This window comes from Polistes dominula, unplaced genomic scaffold, assembly GCF_049000335.1.
Source record: "Polistes dominula isolate Pdom_NZ unplaced genomic scaffold, Pdom_raw_medaka contig_78, whole genome shotgun sequence".
Lineage (NCBI taxonomy): Eukaryota > Metazoa > Arthropoda > Insecta > Hymenoptera > Vespidae > Polistes > Polistes dominula.
In genome coordinates this window covers 3,412,565-3,430,665 of record NW_028301042.1, presented here as the reverse complement: position 1 = coordinate 3,430,665, position 18,101 = coordinate 3,412,565, and the positions used below count along the sequence as shown (strand labels likewise).

The 18,101-nt window shown below is 24.4% G+C and overlaps 1 protein-coding gene across 5 annotated transcripts in view; it reads left to right on the top strand.

Moving 5' to 3' along the window:
* The window catches only part of Cip4 (formin-binding protein 1-like Cip4), a 95,060-nt gene that overhangs the window by 75,123 nt on the left and 1,836 nt on the right, over positions 1 to 18,101 (top strand). For 2 of the 5 annotated variants that reach the window (XM_015330373.2, XM_089174973.1), the window contains exons 3-11: positions 5,222 to 5,284; positions 6,837 to 7,143; positions 7,277 to 7,423; positions 7,830 to 8,186; positions 11,133 to 11,162; positions 13,096 to 13,403; positions 13,508 to 13,699; positions 13,879 to 14,015; positions 14,096 to 17,790. In XM_015330373.2, coding sequence (XP_015185859.1) covers positions 5,222 to 5,284; positions 6,837 to 7,143; positions 7,277 to 7,423; positions 7,830 to 8,186; positions 11,133 to 11,162; positions 13,096 to 13,403; positions 13,508 to 13,699; positions 13,879 to 14,015; positions 14,096 to 14,253 — 1,699 coding nt within the window. In that variant the 3' untranslated portion in view covers positions 14,254 to 17,790. Of the gene's footprint in view, positions 1 to 5,221; positions 5,285 to 6,836; positions 7,144 to 7,276; positions 7,424 to 7,829; positions 8,187 to 11,132; positions 11,163 to 13,095; positions 13,404 to 13,507; positions 13,700 to 13,878; positions 14,016 to 14,095; positions 17,791 to 18,101 lie in introns of those variants that run through there. The other 3 variants (XM_015330374.2, XM_015330376.2, XM_015330377.2) reach the window with 3 other exon arrangements.

The following is an 18,101-nucleotide window of genomic DNA, read 5'->3' as shown; positions in this document are numbered from 1 at the left end:
ATTACAGAATAGAAAATTGAGAATATTTTTTTCCCTTTTTTTTTTATGTATTTTCTATCCTTCGTTTTTCATTTTATCGTTATCATGATTTAGATAAATCAACGAAGAAGTCAATAATATTTTAAATAATAATACATTTCTTACTGATTATATTATTAATGAGAAATAGAATTTTATTTAAAAAAATATATATATATTTTTTTATAATATTTAATTGTAATATTTAATAATAAATAGAGTTTATTTCAATGATGCAATAATTAAAATAAAATATTTATTTTGATATAATTTATAGGTTAAAGTATAAAATATAATTAAAATATTAAATATAATATATAATAAGTAATAATAATATATATAATAATAATAATAATAATATATATTATTATTATTATTATATTATATTTTATAATTATATTATTAAAATATATATATACTAACTATATATACTAATAATCTCAAGATGAAGTATTTAATAAATAATTGTGTTTTTTTTAATTGTGCTATAATTAAAATAATAAACTGATTTTTGATAATTTATAGGTTAGAATTATTAAATAAAATATTATATTTTTGATAATACAATATATAATTAGAGTAAAAAACTATTATACTGTAATATAATGATAAAAAATAATACTTCATTTGAATATTTTATAATTTTTTATATAAATATATTTAATATATTTCAATTGATAAAATAAAACACTATTTGAAATGATTTTTACAAACATATATAACAAATATTGAAACACAATATATATTATATAAATAATTTTATGATCAAATAAAATATTTAATTTTCAAATAAAAAATACATTTATGTAACATAAAATAAAATATTTATTTATCATTTATAAGATTGTAAAAATAATATTTTGAACAAGTCTGTTTGAAAGAGTCAGAAGGAAAGAGATCATTTACTATTTTAGGATATCTTGGTTTATTGTATGACGAATCAACTGTACGTTTCTTCTAAGAAAATATTTCCATGACCAATTTGTATACATATATCGTTAAGAATATTTACAGACAATGTGATTTTCCATTTTTTTTTTTTTTGTTACTGGAATTGATTTTATTATTATTATTTTTTTCTTTTTTATTATCTGTTTTTTCTTTTTCTTTCTATTATTTGTTTTTTGTTTTTCTTTTTCTTATTTTTTATTGTATAGTGAAATATTTAAAAAGAAAAGAAAAAAATTGTAATAATACTGATTGACAATTTCGAATAGTAATAGTTACCTATCTCATGTTTATTGAAAGTCTAAAAATAACTTATGCTCTTGACATGTTACCGATCAAACTTGGTCTACTTAAAACGTGTTGTACATATACTATTGTGTGTATATTTACATAGAAACGTATGTTGATTATAGATATATGCCTTTCCTTTCCTTCCCATTTTCATTTCAAAATCAATAGAAACACGTACCATTTGTGTGTTTCTAGCTATTACTTATTATTATCATCACGTTGCACCCATTACTTAATTAAATAATATTCTTGAAATATCTAATTTATGAATGATAATTAATTATTAATGTTGAAATAATTAGATATATAATGAGTCATAGAAGTATTCGTATATATTTGTCATCATTGTACAATTTTTTACTTCTCTTACAATGCAATATCAAAATTTAGATCAGTTTATAAATTGAATAATTCGAAAATATGTTTATTTTTATAAAAATTTAAAAATATTGATTGTTTGTTGTATCAAATAAATTAGATATCATAATATATCAGGTAATTTTAAAAATGCAAATTAATTTACTAGAAATTACCTATATTAAGAGTCACGTGAGAATATTCGTAACACGTTATTACTGTAAAATTGGAAAAATTCATTTATATTTTCTTGTAATGTACATTTTTAAAATTCTCATTAACAGAAACATATTATTTTAGGATTATAAATAAGTAGATAGAAATTTATTTAATTTACAGCATATTGGCTTAGTAATTGAATTGGGGAGGGGAAGGTACATCCTAAATACAATTTCATCTTACAGATTAGAATAAAATTGGATTCAGAATACTATATCAAATATTATTATAGTTAAAGTACGATTACTCCTGTGACTCATTATGAGGTGTTTGAAAAGTAATTTCATTTCTTTTTTACAAATGTTTTAAAATTCAAAATGTTTTTTAAATGATCGCGAATGATTAAATTTTTCATATATTCGTCTTCTCAGTTATTTCTCGTGTTGTTCAGCAATAATTAATACCTTTCGAATGTTTTTATTTTATCCTCAACTTTTTCAACTATAGAATTATCTGTATAAATTTAATTTAACAAATGCGTTAACATATATTTTCGAGAAATGAATTTTATGACAAATTTTAATGTACGTGTACGTTGATTAAAGACACAGAGAGTAACAGGAATATTCGTAAATTTGTAAACTATTTATATCAACATGTAATGTAAGGTTTTTTTCAATCCTTATACACAGAAAAACTATTTTAGGATTATTAAGATTGTAAATGAATATTTTATTGTTAGAAAAATATAATATTATTTAAATGATAACTAAATTAGTCTTATTAAAGTATTTCTATGTAGACAAAATATAATAAAAATACAATTAAGTGTCTGAAAAGTGCCTTTCAACACGTTTGAAACAAATAATTTCAACGTTTATTGATTATTTTAAAATAATGAGTAAGTTTTGAATACAATTTAACTACACAGACATTAAAGTAAATGTACATATTGGAATTTTATTAATAATATTCAAAAATGTTTTATATCTATACTCATTTGTTACTTAAAATGAAATATTTGATAAATTCTATTTTGTTAAAATCACTCGTATCCTTTTGTTTCTAAAGAGAAAAAGAATTTGTGTAAGTAAATGAAAAAATTGTTATCAAATGACAGTGTGCATAATGAGAATTCAGATGTACCACTTTAATACATAAAAAAATGTAGGATTTCTAGTTTGCAGTTATGCACTTACCACAAATTAAAAAAGAAAATGTTACTCGTACCTCTTTCTTTTTTTAACTACTCAATTATTATTTTTATAAGTAGTACTTATTTTTAGGTTAGATTCTCTTTACATTTTATATTACTTTTGATCTGATAAAATATACTTTAATTATACCAATTTTCTTATAACTTAACAAAAATTATATTTTTTTTAATAATACAATTGTTTATCTGCAATTTAATTTAAATCAATTTAAAAGTCAAGTAATAGTCATATAAAATGTTTCTGAATATTATATTACAAGAAAATATTGATTGTATTAAGTTAGCAAAATTTGTATGAATATTCATGAAACTCGTAAATACATCATTCAAATAACATCAAACATTTGAAATCCTTTAGAATAAAAATATACGATTTTTTAACAACAATTCTGTAATGATTCTTGAAAAAGAATAAAATATAAAAAAAAAACATAATAAAAGCATAAAGTAGAATATTATATAAATACATACAAAATATATATTAGGGGTCTACCAAAAAATTATTTCCGTTCAAACAAACACTGGTTCAAATTTTCACCTGTAGAGGGATAAGGCATTTTTTTAAAATGAGGTAAAAATTGCAATCACGCTGGCAAAAAGTCAAAAATAATGATAGCAATTATATTATTCAATAAAGCTCATTTAAGATATAAAAAATTTATTATTTTATTTTATTCTAAAAACGGACAGAACTTTCCGTTAAATTTAATACAAATAGAATATAAAGCACTATCATTTTAATAATACTGATTATGAAATAATATAATAGATTATTAAAAAAAAAAAAAAAGTTGTAGTCAATTAGATTTGAAGGTTTATATCCTAGTATAATATATATATATATAAGCAGCTGTGCCCCGCCACGCGTTACTGTGGCCCATGTGAGCCAAAATATAACATAGTCGTTTAGATAAAGGTTAGGTTATGTTCAAATGTTTCGCGCACTCACCAAAATCTATAACCAACAGATTGCGCTGGATTTATTTGTGTCTTTTTCTTTTTTTAAATAATTAATTATTTTATAAATAAATTAATGTAATAAAAAACTAGCTGTATGCGAATGCAACGTTGTGTCAAAATTTCAAAACAATCGATAAAGTACTTCTGGAGATTATCGATTAGGCACAAACGAAATCAACATATAGATTATTTATAGAGCTAACTAACAATATTATATAATATATATATATTTAATATAATGTATATTTTAATTTTTTTGAAATGTTATATATTATAATAGCAAAATATATAAAAATAAAATAATATAAATAAAAAAAATAATAAAGATTATAATATATTTTAATATATTTTATATTAAAATATATAAATATTAATATATATTTATAAATATTTATAATTTAATATATAAATATATTTAATATAAAATATATTTTAATATATTACAATATATGTATATATTAAATATTATATTACAGTAAAGAGCATAACTGAACCAATAACCACTAGTTTTGTATAAATCTTTATTTATTGCTAAGAATGTAAGTGAATATGAAAAAATGAACATTATAGTAAGTTTTATTTCAGTTAGAAGTAACATCACAAATTATTTCAATAATTAATGTCTCCTCGTTTAGCACTGACAAACAAAAATTTATACAAAACTTGTGGTTATTGGTTCAGTTATGCTCTTTACTGTATATATCCTAGTATAAAAAAATAAATAAATATTTATATATTATACTAAGATGTTAGTATAATATATATCATAATTATTAATTGTCAAATAATATATATATATTTTTTTTTTTAATTAATAATATAAATTAATAAATTAATAATATAATATATACAATATTATATATGTGCCTATAATTATGAAAGTGGTCTAAGTCATGTATCTCTTGTTTCGAGATATTTAAAGATTTCTATTTGAACATCATATGAATTCTATGTAATATTGAAAAAACAAACATTATCTAACGATTCATTTTTGACAATATTGTGAAAATTACATTGAATTTATTTAGTTTAAAATAATGTGGTGCGTAATTACTAACAAACTCACTTTTTTTTTGTTTAATTTTGACTTAGACCACTTTCATAATTATGGGCACATATAATATTTATGTATTATACTAAGATTATAGTAACACTGTCAAACCTAACTGATTGCAAGTATATATATATATATATATATATATATATATATATATATATATATATTGCAAATATATATCCAAGGCAATAACACTGTTCCGTTTCTCTTTACAGACGTCTCGTGAAGAGTTATCAACCAAAAGAACCGAAGAAGAAAGAAGAGGAGGAGGATTATAAGTGAGTACGAGGCAGTTTTAGACACGTAAGAAGACGAGCATACTACTCTCTCTTCGTGTATACGTTATAAGACTATCTCTTTCTTTATCTCTTTATCTTGTTCTCTGTCTTCCTCTCTTCCTCTTTTCCTTCTTTTTTTTCTCTTTTATTGAATGTTACAGAAGTATTCTTAATGATCGTTCGTACTATGTTAAAACCTTAACGTTGTTATTATTGCTAAGAAAACAAAGTATTCCTTATATTTTGTTTTTATTTTTATTTTTATTTTTATTTTTTTTTTTTTATAACGACATATTAACAAGAATTATTATTTAACAAGAACAACATCGTGTCAGATTCGTTCAGGATTTTTTTTTTTTTTTTTTTTTGAAACCTTAGAGTTGTAAAAATCGTTTAGGATAATAATATTTCATAACCAGTAATAGAGGGATGCAAATATTCAATCATTTTCCAAAATATTGAAAGATTTATGTTTGATTTATATATATTTTTTTGTATTTTTTTATTCAACTTCTTTTTTTATTTTATTTTTTTTTAAATTAAAAAAATACAGAAATTAGATTTAAGAATTACTTTAGTATTTATACAGTACGACGTTTTATTGAGCTTTTATTTTTTGTTTGTTAGAATACAAACAAATACAGAAATAAACTGTAAGTTTGTTACAGTACGTTTTAACAGTAAATTTTTTAAATTTGTACAGTACGACGTTTTATTGAGCTTTTATTTTTTGTTTGTTAGAATAAAAACAAATACAGAAATAAACTGTAAGTTTGTTACAGTACGTTTTAACAGTAAATTTTTTAAATTTGTACAGTACGCCGTTTTATTGAGCTTTTCTTTTTTTTTAGAATACAAACAAATATAGAAATAAACTGTAAGTTTGTTACAGTACGTTTTAACAGTAAATTTTTTAAATTTGTACAGTACGACGTTTTATTGAACTTTTCTTTTTTTTTTTAGAATACAAACAAATATAGAAATAAACTGTAAGTTTGTTACAGTACGTTTTAACAGTAAATTTTTTAAATTTGTACAGTACGCCGTTTTATTGAGCTTTTCTTTTTTTTTTAGAATACAAACAAATATAGAAATAAACTGTAAGTTTGTTACAGTACGTTTTAACAGTAAATTTTTTAAATTTGTACAGTACGACGTTTTATTGAACTTTTATTATTTTGTTGTTAGAATACAAATAAATACAGAAATAAAATATAAATTGAATGTGAGAAAAAAAATAAATTAATAAAATTAATAGTAAAACAACTTATTCTTCAATAAAATTCTTAAAAACGGTTGATAATATTTGCACCTATTTCTCGAGTGCAGTGTAGTGTTATTGTCCTATAATGAACCCTTTACAACTGTATAAAATTTCAAAAATAATTTTAGATATACGAATCTGATGTATTTGTATGTGTGTGTGTTGTTGTTTTTGTTAAATAATATATGAAAGGATGAATAATTTTTTTTGTTTTCATATATAATATTTGTATAATATTATACATAATAAATAAAACAATTTGAATGATTTATAATTTTGGTTTTGTAGATACAGTCCATGTCGGGCTTTCAAAATGGAATTAAATGAAGTGAATGACCAAGCAGGTCAGAGGGAAGTTATCGCAGAAAACTTACAAGCCACCGTTCTGCGAGAATTAAACATACTAGTGAAGGATTTCAAAGAAGATCGTAAAAAGTATTTGCAAGAGGGTATCAGATTGAGGGCGGCTTTGGCTGGACAAATTGGTAATTTGGAACGTGCCAGAAAAGCATACGAGAAAGCTTTTCGCGAAGCGGAAAGAGCCGTTGAAAATTATCAAAGAGCTGATGCCGATTTGAATCTTTCTAGAGCTGAGGTATTATTATTATTATTATTACATACAAATTTTCTCTTTTTATTTATTTTTTTTTTAATTTTGCTCAAATATAATGAGTATAAATATAAATCTTCAATCTGAGTTATCAAACATTATGTGTATATGTAAACAGGTAGAAAAGCAGAGGATGAATATGACTCTGAAAACGCAACAAAGTGAAGAAGCAAAAACGGAATACGCCAATCAGTTACAAAAGACAAATGACATGCAAACCTTGCATTATCATACGTCTATGCCAGAAGTATTTCAACATCTACAGGTATTTTCTTTAATCATTTTTATTAATTATATTTATATATACTACATACATATATATATATATATATATATATATATATATATATATATATATATATATATTATATATATATAATAAATATTAATATAAAAATATATTAATTAAATAAAAAATTATAATAATATATAGGGCTATATAATGTATTTATATATATTATAATATATATATAATATATATTTTATTTAATAATAATATATATATATATATACACATTATAACTTATAATATTACTATAATTTTTAATTTACTTTTAATAATAATTATTATTTTAAAAAATTTATATATTAATTATATAATATAATAATATATTATATATATATATATATATATATATATATATATATATATATTATTTTTTTTTTCATAGGAATTAGATGAAAAGAGAATAAAGAACATGCGAAATTATATGATCAAATCGGTGGAAATAGAACGTGCTGTTGCACCGATAATTGCTCAATGTTTGGACGGAATTGAAAAGGCAGCGAATGAAATAAACGAAAAGGAAGACACATTATTAGTTATCGAACGGTATAAAAGTGGTTTTCAACCACCAGGGGATTTTCCATTTGAAGATCTATCAGTCGCCAAGACGTATGATAGTAACAGTCAATTATCCCAACCTGCGATGCAGCCAATACACAATCATCTTACGGTAAAGGGAACTGTATCCGGTGGAAAGATCAAAAAGAGAGTTGGACTTTTTGGAATTTTTAGTAGCAATAAGGTGAATATTTGTTTTATTTTAATGAATATTATTAATCACTAATTAAAACCTCGTTCCATATATCCAATGCAGAATATATCTCAAGAACGTAAGGGCTATGGGGAATATGATGAAAGCATGTTGTATATTTATTTTCTTGCATTTCCTTTTTTTCTTTTCTTTTTTTTTTTTATTCTAAGTTATATCACAGATATGTATTTTGATATATTTGTACATATGATATTATCAGAAAAGAAAAAGCTTGTAAATTTATCATGCACATTTGTTGTTTCACAGAGAGCATGCATTTTACGGTGAATTTGATTCTATCTAATGAGAGTCAAAGTATTATATTCTATTTTCCTTTTTTTTCTGTTTTCTTTTTCTTTTTGTAGCGTCATCAAATGTCGATATTTTGTTTTTGTTTAATTGCTTCGTTTCTTGTTTATTATTATTCTTTTCATTAAGAATTTATTTATTAAAATATATATATATATATATATATATACATGTGTTACCGTTAAAGTATTTAATTCAGTTAATTTATGAAATAACTAGGCATTTTCAAAGAGAAACATATAACTAGAATTTTATTATGTATTTTAATTAATTGTTTTATAATATAACCAAATATTATATGAAATAATATATCTGGTTATAGTCTCATGAACTTGATTATGATGAGTTGTTGTTTTGACCTTGTCAACTGAAAATCATTTATTATAGCATATTTTACTTCCATGACATTTTCAATTTTACAGTAACTATTTTTTTTAAATTTTAATTTAATCTTTCAATTCTTTGGATTCGAATTATATATATAATACTTATACAATATTATATTATACAGCATTATATATAAGTATTCATAAGTATTGATATACATCATTAATATATAAGTATTATATACAATATATATAATACTTATATAATAATACTTAAACAATCATAAGTTCTTTGTTGAAAACTTTAAAACACTTTACTTTCCGCACACACTTTTTGTATTTCACTGATAACATATAAGCATGGTTAAAGTTTTCAATCTTTCATCAAACTGTTCCTTAAATGAACCCATTTCTATAAACTATAACCATGATATGGTTTCAACATTCGTTCAAAGTCGATAGAACAGCGCAACTAACAAAACATTTGTTTTCAAAGTATGCAAAAAGATAAAAACAAATACGAGCATTGTTTTAAAAATGAACAAATTATTTTAAAGATGGATCATTTGATATTTATCAATTTAATACTTTAACTATATATTCACATTTTGTAAATTCATATATTAACTAGTTGTAGTATGTAATTCTGTCTTATATTTCATACTTTACCTGATCGCTATAATTATTTCCTGTAATAACTAGTTTATTCACATAAATTAACAAATTTCACATATTAATGGTAACATATTCAAGATGGTAAAACAAAGAGTTTGATATTTCAAGGGTTTTATAATACTTCAAAAAATGTCTAATATATAACGGGTTTCTAAAATCCAACCCTTTCGATGTAAATTAACTTTTATTATTTTTTTTTATTGTAACTAAGTTTTTTGATAAAGTATTAAATGTACATTGAGGAATTTGCTTTACAAGATACATTAGTTCAAAGTTGTGATGTTTATTATAAAAATAAATAAAAAAAACAACTATTAATAATATCAAAAAAAGATTATTTTGTAAATGTAAATATAAAATATGTGCAAAATCTACATGTTGAATATTTACAGATCTTAGATTGATGTATACTTTCAAATATTCCTTAAATTAATGTATTTTTTAGCAATAATTTCTACTTACATTCAATATGTCAAGAGACTCGCTTACAATATCGAAAGCTGATGAATAATAAAATTTAATTAACATCGAAAGAATTGATTTTTAAAATCTATGTTATAATTAAATATTTTTAAATACTTCTCGATAAATATTATAAGCCTGTAAAATAACAGACCCCTTCTTTTTTTTCTTTTTGTTTGTTTTTTTTTTTTTTTTTTTTACCGATCTGTTATACATGATTATTATTAGTTTGCTTTTAACTTCTGGTAAGAGAATGTAACTTCTTTTTCTTCTGTATCTTTTATTAATTTGGTGGACGGTTCGATCTGCCTGTGGTTCTCTCTTGTTTCCAATCTTCCATCGGCTATGAATTTGGATATTATCGTATTTAGTAAGTACACACTGTAGATGGCTTGATCGTCCGTCACTTTACAATATTAACAATTCCTGCACTTTACAACTGTAATCGTGAGTGGTTTGATTTATCATAACGAATGTCGTCTTTATATTGGAGAGTACAAATTTGACGGATCAACAATTTAATGTTGTTTAACCCTTATTAGTCAGAAATCACTTCCCACGTGATTTACAAATAATACAAATATGTTATTAACACTAGAACTATACCGACAGTTGAGACGTAGTCATCTCTACCAAAACTAGTCAAAATGGCTGGTCTTTAAAAAAGACGTAAAAGTAGAATATTTTTATATTTATTGACTTATTATTATTTTACAAAAGGAACTCCATGTTCTGAGATTTTAAAAAACTATATATAATAACAATAAGTATACAATAATGAAGAATATTTGGTATCAAAATGGTATCAAATGACTAGTATAGTAGTTCTAGTGCTAATAATTAAATAATTAAATAATTTTATATACATTTGTAGTACTCCTTCAAAAAGAAAAAAGAAATAAATAATAATTATTCTTATAATACTAAACAATTTTGTTGCATATTATGTTACCGAAACCACTTATAACTTAGTGAGAATCATCATAAATATAAAAATCTGACAACCAATAAGGGTTAACATTTTATATAAAGACTTGTAATAAATTCTCTTTTTGTTTACCATTTGTTCGAATTCGTACTCTACATATAATTAAATTGAAAATACTACTTCCCCATTAAAGTGCTGAATGAAACGCTTTTCGAATTTGTTTCATGCGAACAACAGAAGTTGATCGAGGTGTGCATAGCTTTAAAGGTCTGTCCTTCTCTATACAAAATGCTCATTATTTGTTAGAGTAAATAATATTTCCCTCTTAGTATATTCATTCCTTTGAAATTATTGTATTTTTTTGTAAGTAATTTCTTTACTTTAATTTCATATTTTTTTAGTTACTAGCATTATTAGTTAGATATAGAGAGAAGAGTGTTTAAGATTTTTTCGTACACACGTTGCGAATGTATTCTATGCTCAGAAATAAGAAAATAAATGATCTATAAATATATAGGTTATATTTAAAACTTTATTTAAAAGTTATATAACATAAATGGTAAAATTATTTAAATGTTTTATTCAAAGATGATGCTTAGTGATTCAACGTATTCTTCTTTGAACGTTTAGCTTGACTGTTTTGATCATTCAACTATTGGGTTGGCAACTAAGTGATTGCGGATTTTAATCATTGCAATTCGACCTATGTACTCTAATTTTAAATTTAGCCACCAGATAGCCTATTCAAGTGCTAGAGATCTCAATATATTATATTTTATATTATATATTATATAAAAATATAAGTTTATTCAATTAGGTACTGTCCATTTTTGTTGATGAACTTTTGCCATCGGTCAAACAGTGTCATAATACCATGTTCATAAAATTTCTGATCTTTGCTATCAACAAACTAAATTAGGTATAAAACATAATCCGCAATGACTTAGTTGCCAATCCAATGGATATTTATTTATGGAAGAAACTAAAATAAACAAGTTTATGCAGCTGAGATAGTTAAACTTCATGTTATTGTAGTTTCAGAAATTAATAGAAATCTAAAAGAAATTTGTCATATCATAAACAGCATATTACAATGGTATCAAAACTGTATTCGCATAAGCGGACAATATTTTGAAAAACACATTTAAACAGTTTTATCATTTATGTTAAAATTTTGGTGAATAAAGTTTCAAATAACCTATATTTATATAACACCTTTTTTTCTTATTTTTAAGCATAAAATCCGTTCACATAATTTCTACCAAAAAAGCTCAAATACTTTGTATAAAAGGTATTGTTCCCTGAGTTAAATCGCTAAACTTTAGATGTAAATTTAACACCCGAAAACAAATAAATTTTTCTTTTAAAAGTATGCTTGCAAAATGTTTCTTTCAAGAGATATTTACTTCTAAAGTTATGAAGAGTTAGGAACGAATTTCACATTGTGAAATATTTGTTTCCAAAATTCAAGCTGAATGTAATCACTTTGAGTATAACATATGTAATGATTGCAATGTTTTTTAATAATAAATATTGGGTTGTCCGGAAATTTCGTGAAGATTTTGACGGAAGATTGAAACGCAACGCATTTAAGTTTTTTCTTTTGTTTTGATATTATATACATATATTTATTATATTATATATAAGTGCCATTCTGTTTCCATAATCTTTCTCTATCTTTATGGGTAACTTCACAAATTTCTGGATTAACTTAAAAACTTAAGAGTAAAAAAACTTTTCAGGTTTTTCAGCAAAAAAAACTTTTCAGGTTTTTCAGCAAAAAAAAAACTTTACGCCATCTATTGAAAATCGGCACGAATTTTCCGGACAACCCAATATAATAATTTTCTTTTTAATAATATACGTAATAAATTTGAATTATTACGTATTAACTATATAGTAATAAATATCTTTTGAAAAAAGAATTAACGAGAGTATACTTGTGTAAGAAAAATGTAAATTTATTTTTAGGGTCGTAAATTCATATCTAAACTATAACAATTTAATCTTGGGAACACCCTGTATAATAAAAGCTTAGTAAAAATATATTCATTATTTATGTTTTTATTAAATAACAACCAGGATTGATGCATAATGTGTTGCATTTGTGACATATGCTTTTTTCTCATATAGTCCTCCATTTCACATACTACAAAATAGGTCATAGAATTTTGGAATTATAGAAATTGGAACATTTCAGAACAACGTGCCTGGTTACGGTGATGGCGCTAAGGAGGACTGCAGCGATTTACCACCTAATCAACGGAAAAAAAGATTGCAGCAAAAACTCGATGAAATTCAGGCAAAGATTCAACAAGAAACAGCAGCAAGAGATGGTTTAATGAAGATGAAAGGTGTATACGAACAAAATCCAGCATTAGGTGATCCGATGAGTATAGAAGGCCAATTGAATCAATCCAGTAATAAATTAGACAAACTTGGTGCAGAATTGACGAAATTTCAAGGATATTTGGAAGAAGCTATGCGCGCTGGTGTTAGCTTATCCAGGTAGTACAACAGATTTTATCAGTCTTGAGAGAATAAGATCCATCATACGATGAAACGATTATATGTTAAACATGATTTAATTTAATTGAATTATGTTCTTTTAGTCCAAGTCAAGTACAACGAAAGCCTACAAGTAATGGTTCAGCGACAAGGCCATTAAGTTCAAGAAGATCCAGTCATTCAGGTGGCGAAGAAAGTCTGTCGAGATCGGCTTCTGATTCTAGTGTTAGTAATGCGAACGCGAATCAGCCGGTACATAAAAAGAGTGCACCAGGTACTCCTCAACCTAGCCACGGGTAAGTATCTGTATAGCAATTTTATTTATCCGACAAATTCAGTAATAGTATATAGAAAGGTAGTTACTTTGTTATTTGGAAAAAACAAAAAAAGGATTCATTAAAAATTGAAAGAGTAGAGAAAAGAATATTTGTCTAGACCAATAGACAAGGTTTTGCTTTACGGTACTGATGCACAGTTCCACGAATAGCCCGGAATCTGGTCTTGGAGAATCAAGAACGTCGCTTCCTGGTAGTGGTGGAGAAGAATATTACGTAGATGAGATAGATGCGCAGCCACCATTAGGAACCTGTAGAGCACTTTATCCATTTGACGGTAAGCATATATAAAAATAATAATAATAAATGATATTTGAAAATTATAAAAAAATCATATAATATTATAATAATTTGTAGCCACTAGCGAAGGTTCTATACCAATGTACGACGGTGAAGAATTGTATATGATCGAATTAGATCAGGGTGATGGATGGACGCGTGTTCGTCGTATTTCACAACCAATCGAAGGATTTGTACCGACATCATACATAGAGTGTCATCTTTACAACACATAGCCGCTCCTTTTAGGTCATTAAATAAGATATATCTAACTTCATAAGCGCAACGATTGATCCAGCGTTAAAGTTCAATGCGAAACTTTTGAACTCTAAGGCCAAGGTTGTTTCTTCAAGTTTGCTCGATGAAGTTAATTCGTTCCGAGTGTTTTTAAACGCGTTGGCTTCATTATATTGGCACTAGGCTTATCGATCTCTTTCTATTTTTAATTAGGAAAGTTTAACCATTTGATATTGACGCGTGCTGCTAATATTGTCAAGTTTAGATAAATACCAACGATGATGATGATGATGATGATGATGATGTAAACGACGATGACAATGACAGTGACTATGACTATGACTACGACAATGACGATGACTATGACGATGATGATAATGGTAAACTATGTCCAACGCCATTTGCTCAATTTTTTTTTCTATTTCTAAAGAGAACAAAGACCGAACAAAAACAATGAAAGAAAATTGCGCTTTGTTATAAATGTAACCAAGAAACAAAGCTTTTTCCCCATATATGTAATTCTCTCTTGAGATGGATTAACTTGTATATAATTTTGTGTTTTTATCGTTACATACAATAGGATTGAATCGCACTGAACTTGAAGCTTCCAAAGTACACTTAAATCATTCTTTGTATTTGCCTACGGGTTTCAAAAAAGACGAATGAATCGTCGAATTTTCTGACGGTCACAAAATAATAAAACAAAAACAAAAACTTATGTGCAGTTTATAGCTTTAGATAACGCACAAAAGTAACTGAAATTTGTGACACTATTGAAGAAAGTAAAATATCTTATTATATTATTAGAAATTGGACTCCCACACCCCCTATCATCCCTCTTCCTCTCCCTCCCCTCATACGAATCCTTTGCTTCATTTTGTATAGAACAATTGTTCTGCGAGTTTAACTATTTTTTTTTTTTTTTTTTTTTCTACGAAATTGATTATTAAAGATTTTTAATTGTGACTACGCTCAAGGACAGTCTCGTAAAAAATAAAAAAAGATGCCAAGGGAACTAGAAGACTGATTTGTATTCACATTTTCTTTCTTTCTTGGCATAGATTTGAAATTTCTTCATTTATTATTAAACATTTCTCTCTTTGATCCATTTGTACAAAAAGAAAAATATTCAGATGTCAATTATATTAAAATTTCTCTAAGTAACCCTAACCTTAATTTTTTTTATTTCTTGTTTTCAAACAAGTAATAAAAAAAAGAAAAGAAAAAAGCAAACTTAAACATTACAAACGACTAAATATTCTTGAATGCGTTACATACGAGAAAGTCAGTCCTGAGCGAGTCTCTCTCTTCTTTTTAATAATAATAATATTAAATAATAATAATAATAATAATAAAAACAACAAAAAAAATGTTTCTTTAGAAAAAATAACAAAACAAAACAAAAAAAAATATACAAAAAAACAAATATGATGTCTGAGTGTGAATTAGTTAGGATTATAGATTTCTGTACATAAATATTCCGTTGAAATGAAAGAGAGAGAGAGAGAGAGAGAGAGAGAGAGAGAGAGAGAGAAAGAAAGAGAACGAATGGTACACGAATTAATAATATGGAGTGCCAGAAATGACGAAGAAAAAGAAGGAGTAACTTCCAATGAAGATAAACAAAAAAAATTCGATTCGATTGAAATGAAAACAATTTCTATGAAATTTCATTAGAAAAATAATTAAAGAAAAATGTTTTCATTTTGATATTATAAAAAATATTGGAAGTAGTTCCTACTTTTGTGCTGCTTAATTAATAGCAGGAAGCCTATTATAGAATATCGTCCTATTTCTAAACGTGATTATAAAATACAAACAAATACAAACAAAAAATCACGTCAGGTAGTTAATAATATTCTCGCGTATTAATGTATATGTACATACATACATACATACATATATATATATAATTATAATTATAATTATAAATATATTCGGATTATCAAAGCGTAGCTTTCGGTATATAATGAAATATGCAAGCACTGAAATTAATGAAAGGTTTTTAAATGAACCTTTTATCTTTCACCCCTTCCTTCTGTCCTCTTTAGTCCACGTATAATACATAAACAGCACCTAATATCAAGATTTTATTCAATTCGATGAGAATAAAATCTTTTTAATTATTATATATAGAGTGTCTCAGAGGCTTTCATCCAGTCAAACTTTGAGAAACTATTTTACAAATTGAAATAAAGAAAAACAATGTCATATATAAAGTTTGTTTAGAAACCAAAGTTATACCATTGTATGAACGGTTCAAGAATTTCATTTTTGTGCAACTCATATCGGAGTCGTTTCAAATATGTGATTTTTGAAATATTTCAAGAGTCACGTTATGACAACAATATTTTGAAATAGAAAGATAAATATGTTTGATCATTTTATATTCTGTAAGGATTATAATCCATTAAAAATCCATTGGAAATTCATTAATGAAACAAATACAGCTTTGAATGAATATTAAGAATATTGTTCAGTACGGTATAATGTTATTTGTAATAATTTTGGAATAAAATGTTTCTAAACAAACTTCACACACGACATTTTCTCTTTTATTTTAATTTACGAAATAAATTCTTAATGTTTGAGACACCCTGCATATATATAAATATATATATATATTTGACGTGTATGTACACAACTCCTAGTACGCACGTGTCATGCATGTTTTTTTTTCTTCGATATTGCGGTTTAACGAAATTATTATTTATTATCGCATAACGTTGAAAAAAAAAATGAAAATTAACACACACAAAAAAAAAGAAGAAAAAAGGAAGAACAAAAAAATTTATAATTATCACAATTAGCGAGACCAGTATTCTTGCGAGAGTGAAAGAGATTGAGAGAATGTGATGGATCTGCGAGAGTAACATAATTTTTTTTATTAATTATTATTGTCCAATTATTGTTTTAATTATTATTATTATTATTATTATTATTATTATTATTATTATTATTATTCCTTTTTTTTATGTAATGTATATTTTTTGTGATTTCTATCGATGAACAAAAGTATTGTAGATAATTAACTACTTGCGACTCAATACATTTTTTATTATTATTATTATATTATTATTATTATTATTATTTTATGTTAATAAGAAAATATAGGTACTAAACTGATATAAATCATTTACACGTGTTGTATAATGACTAGCATACGTCTACTATTTACATATGTGTCCGAGAATTTAATATGACTCCAATTTATATATTGAAATGCGAAAACATATTACTCACACACAACAGTGTTATATATATATTGATTATGTCGTAGATTATTAATTATTAATTATTATGATTATTACTATTATCATTACTATTATTATTATTATTATTATTATTATTATTATTATTATTATTATTATTATTATTATTATTATTGTTCGAGAAAAAAAAACTACGACACAGAGAGAGAGGGAGGAAACTAGTGTGGGTATATATGTATGTATGCATATGTATAATGTGTATGTATGTATGCGTATTCTGATATGACATGCTTCGATGTCAATAAAGATCAAGGTAGCTTTAAATTTTTTTCTATATCTTTTTTTGTTTGTTTGTTTATTTATTATTTTCAATTTATTTATTGATTAAGAGAGAGTGAAAGAAAGAATTCTCTTTCTTTTCTGCTTTCTTTTTCTCTTTTTCACTTATTTCTTTTAATACATTATTGCAACTTCCCATAAATTGTTGACTAGATTAACAATACGTTATAGTAAAGTGTTAGATTTACAATTTTGTATACGTATGTGTTTGTGTATGTACACGCACATACATTTGTAGATTAATTTCTTCTTTTTTTTTATACAATTATAAGTATAAATAAATCGCAGAGACGATT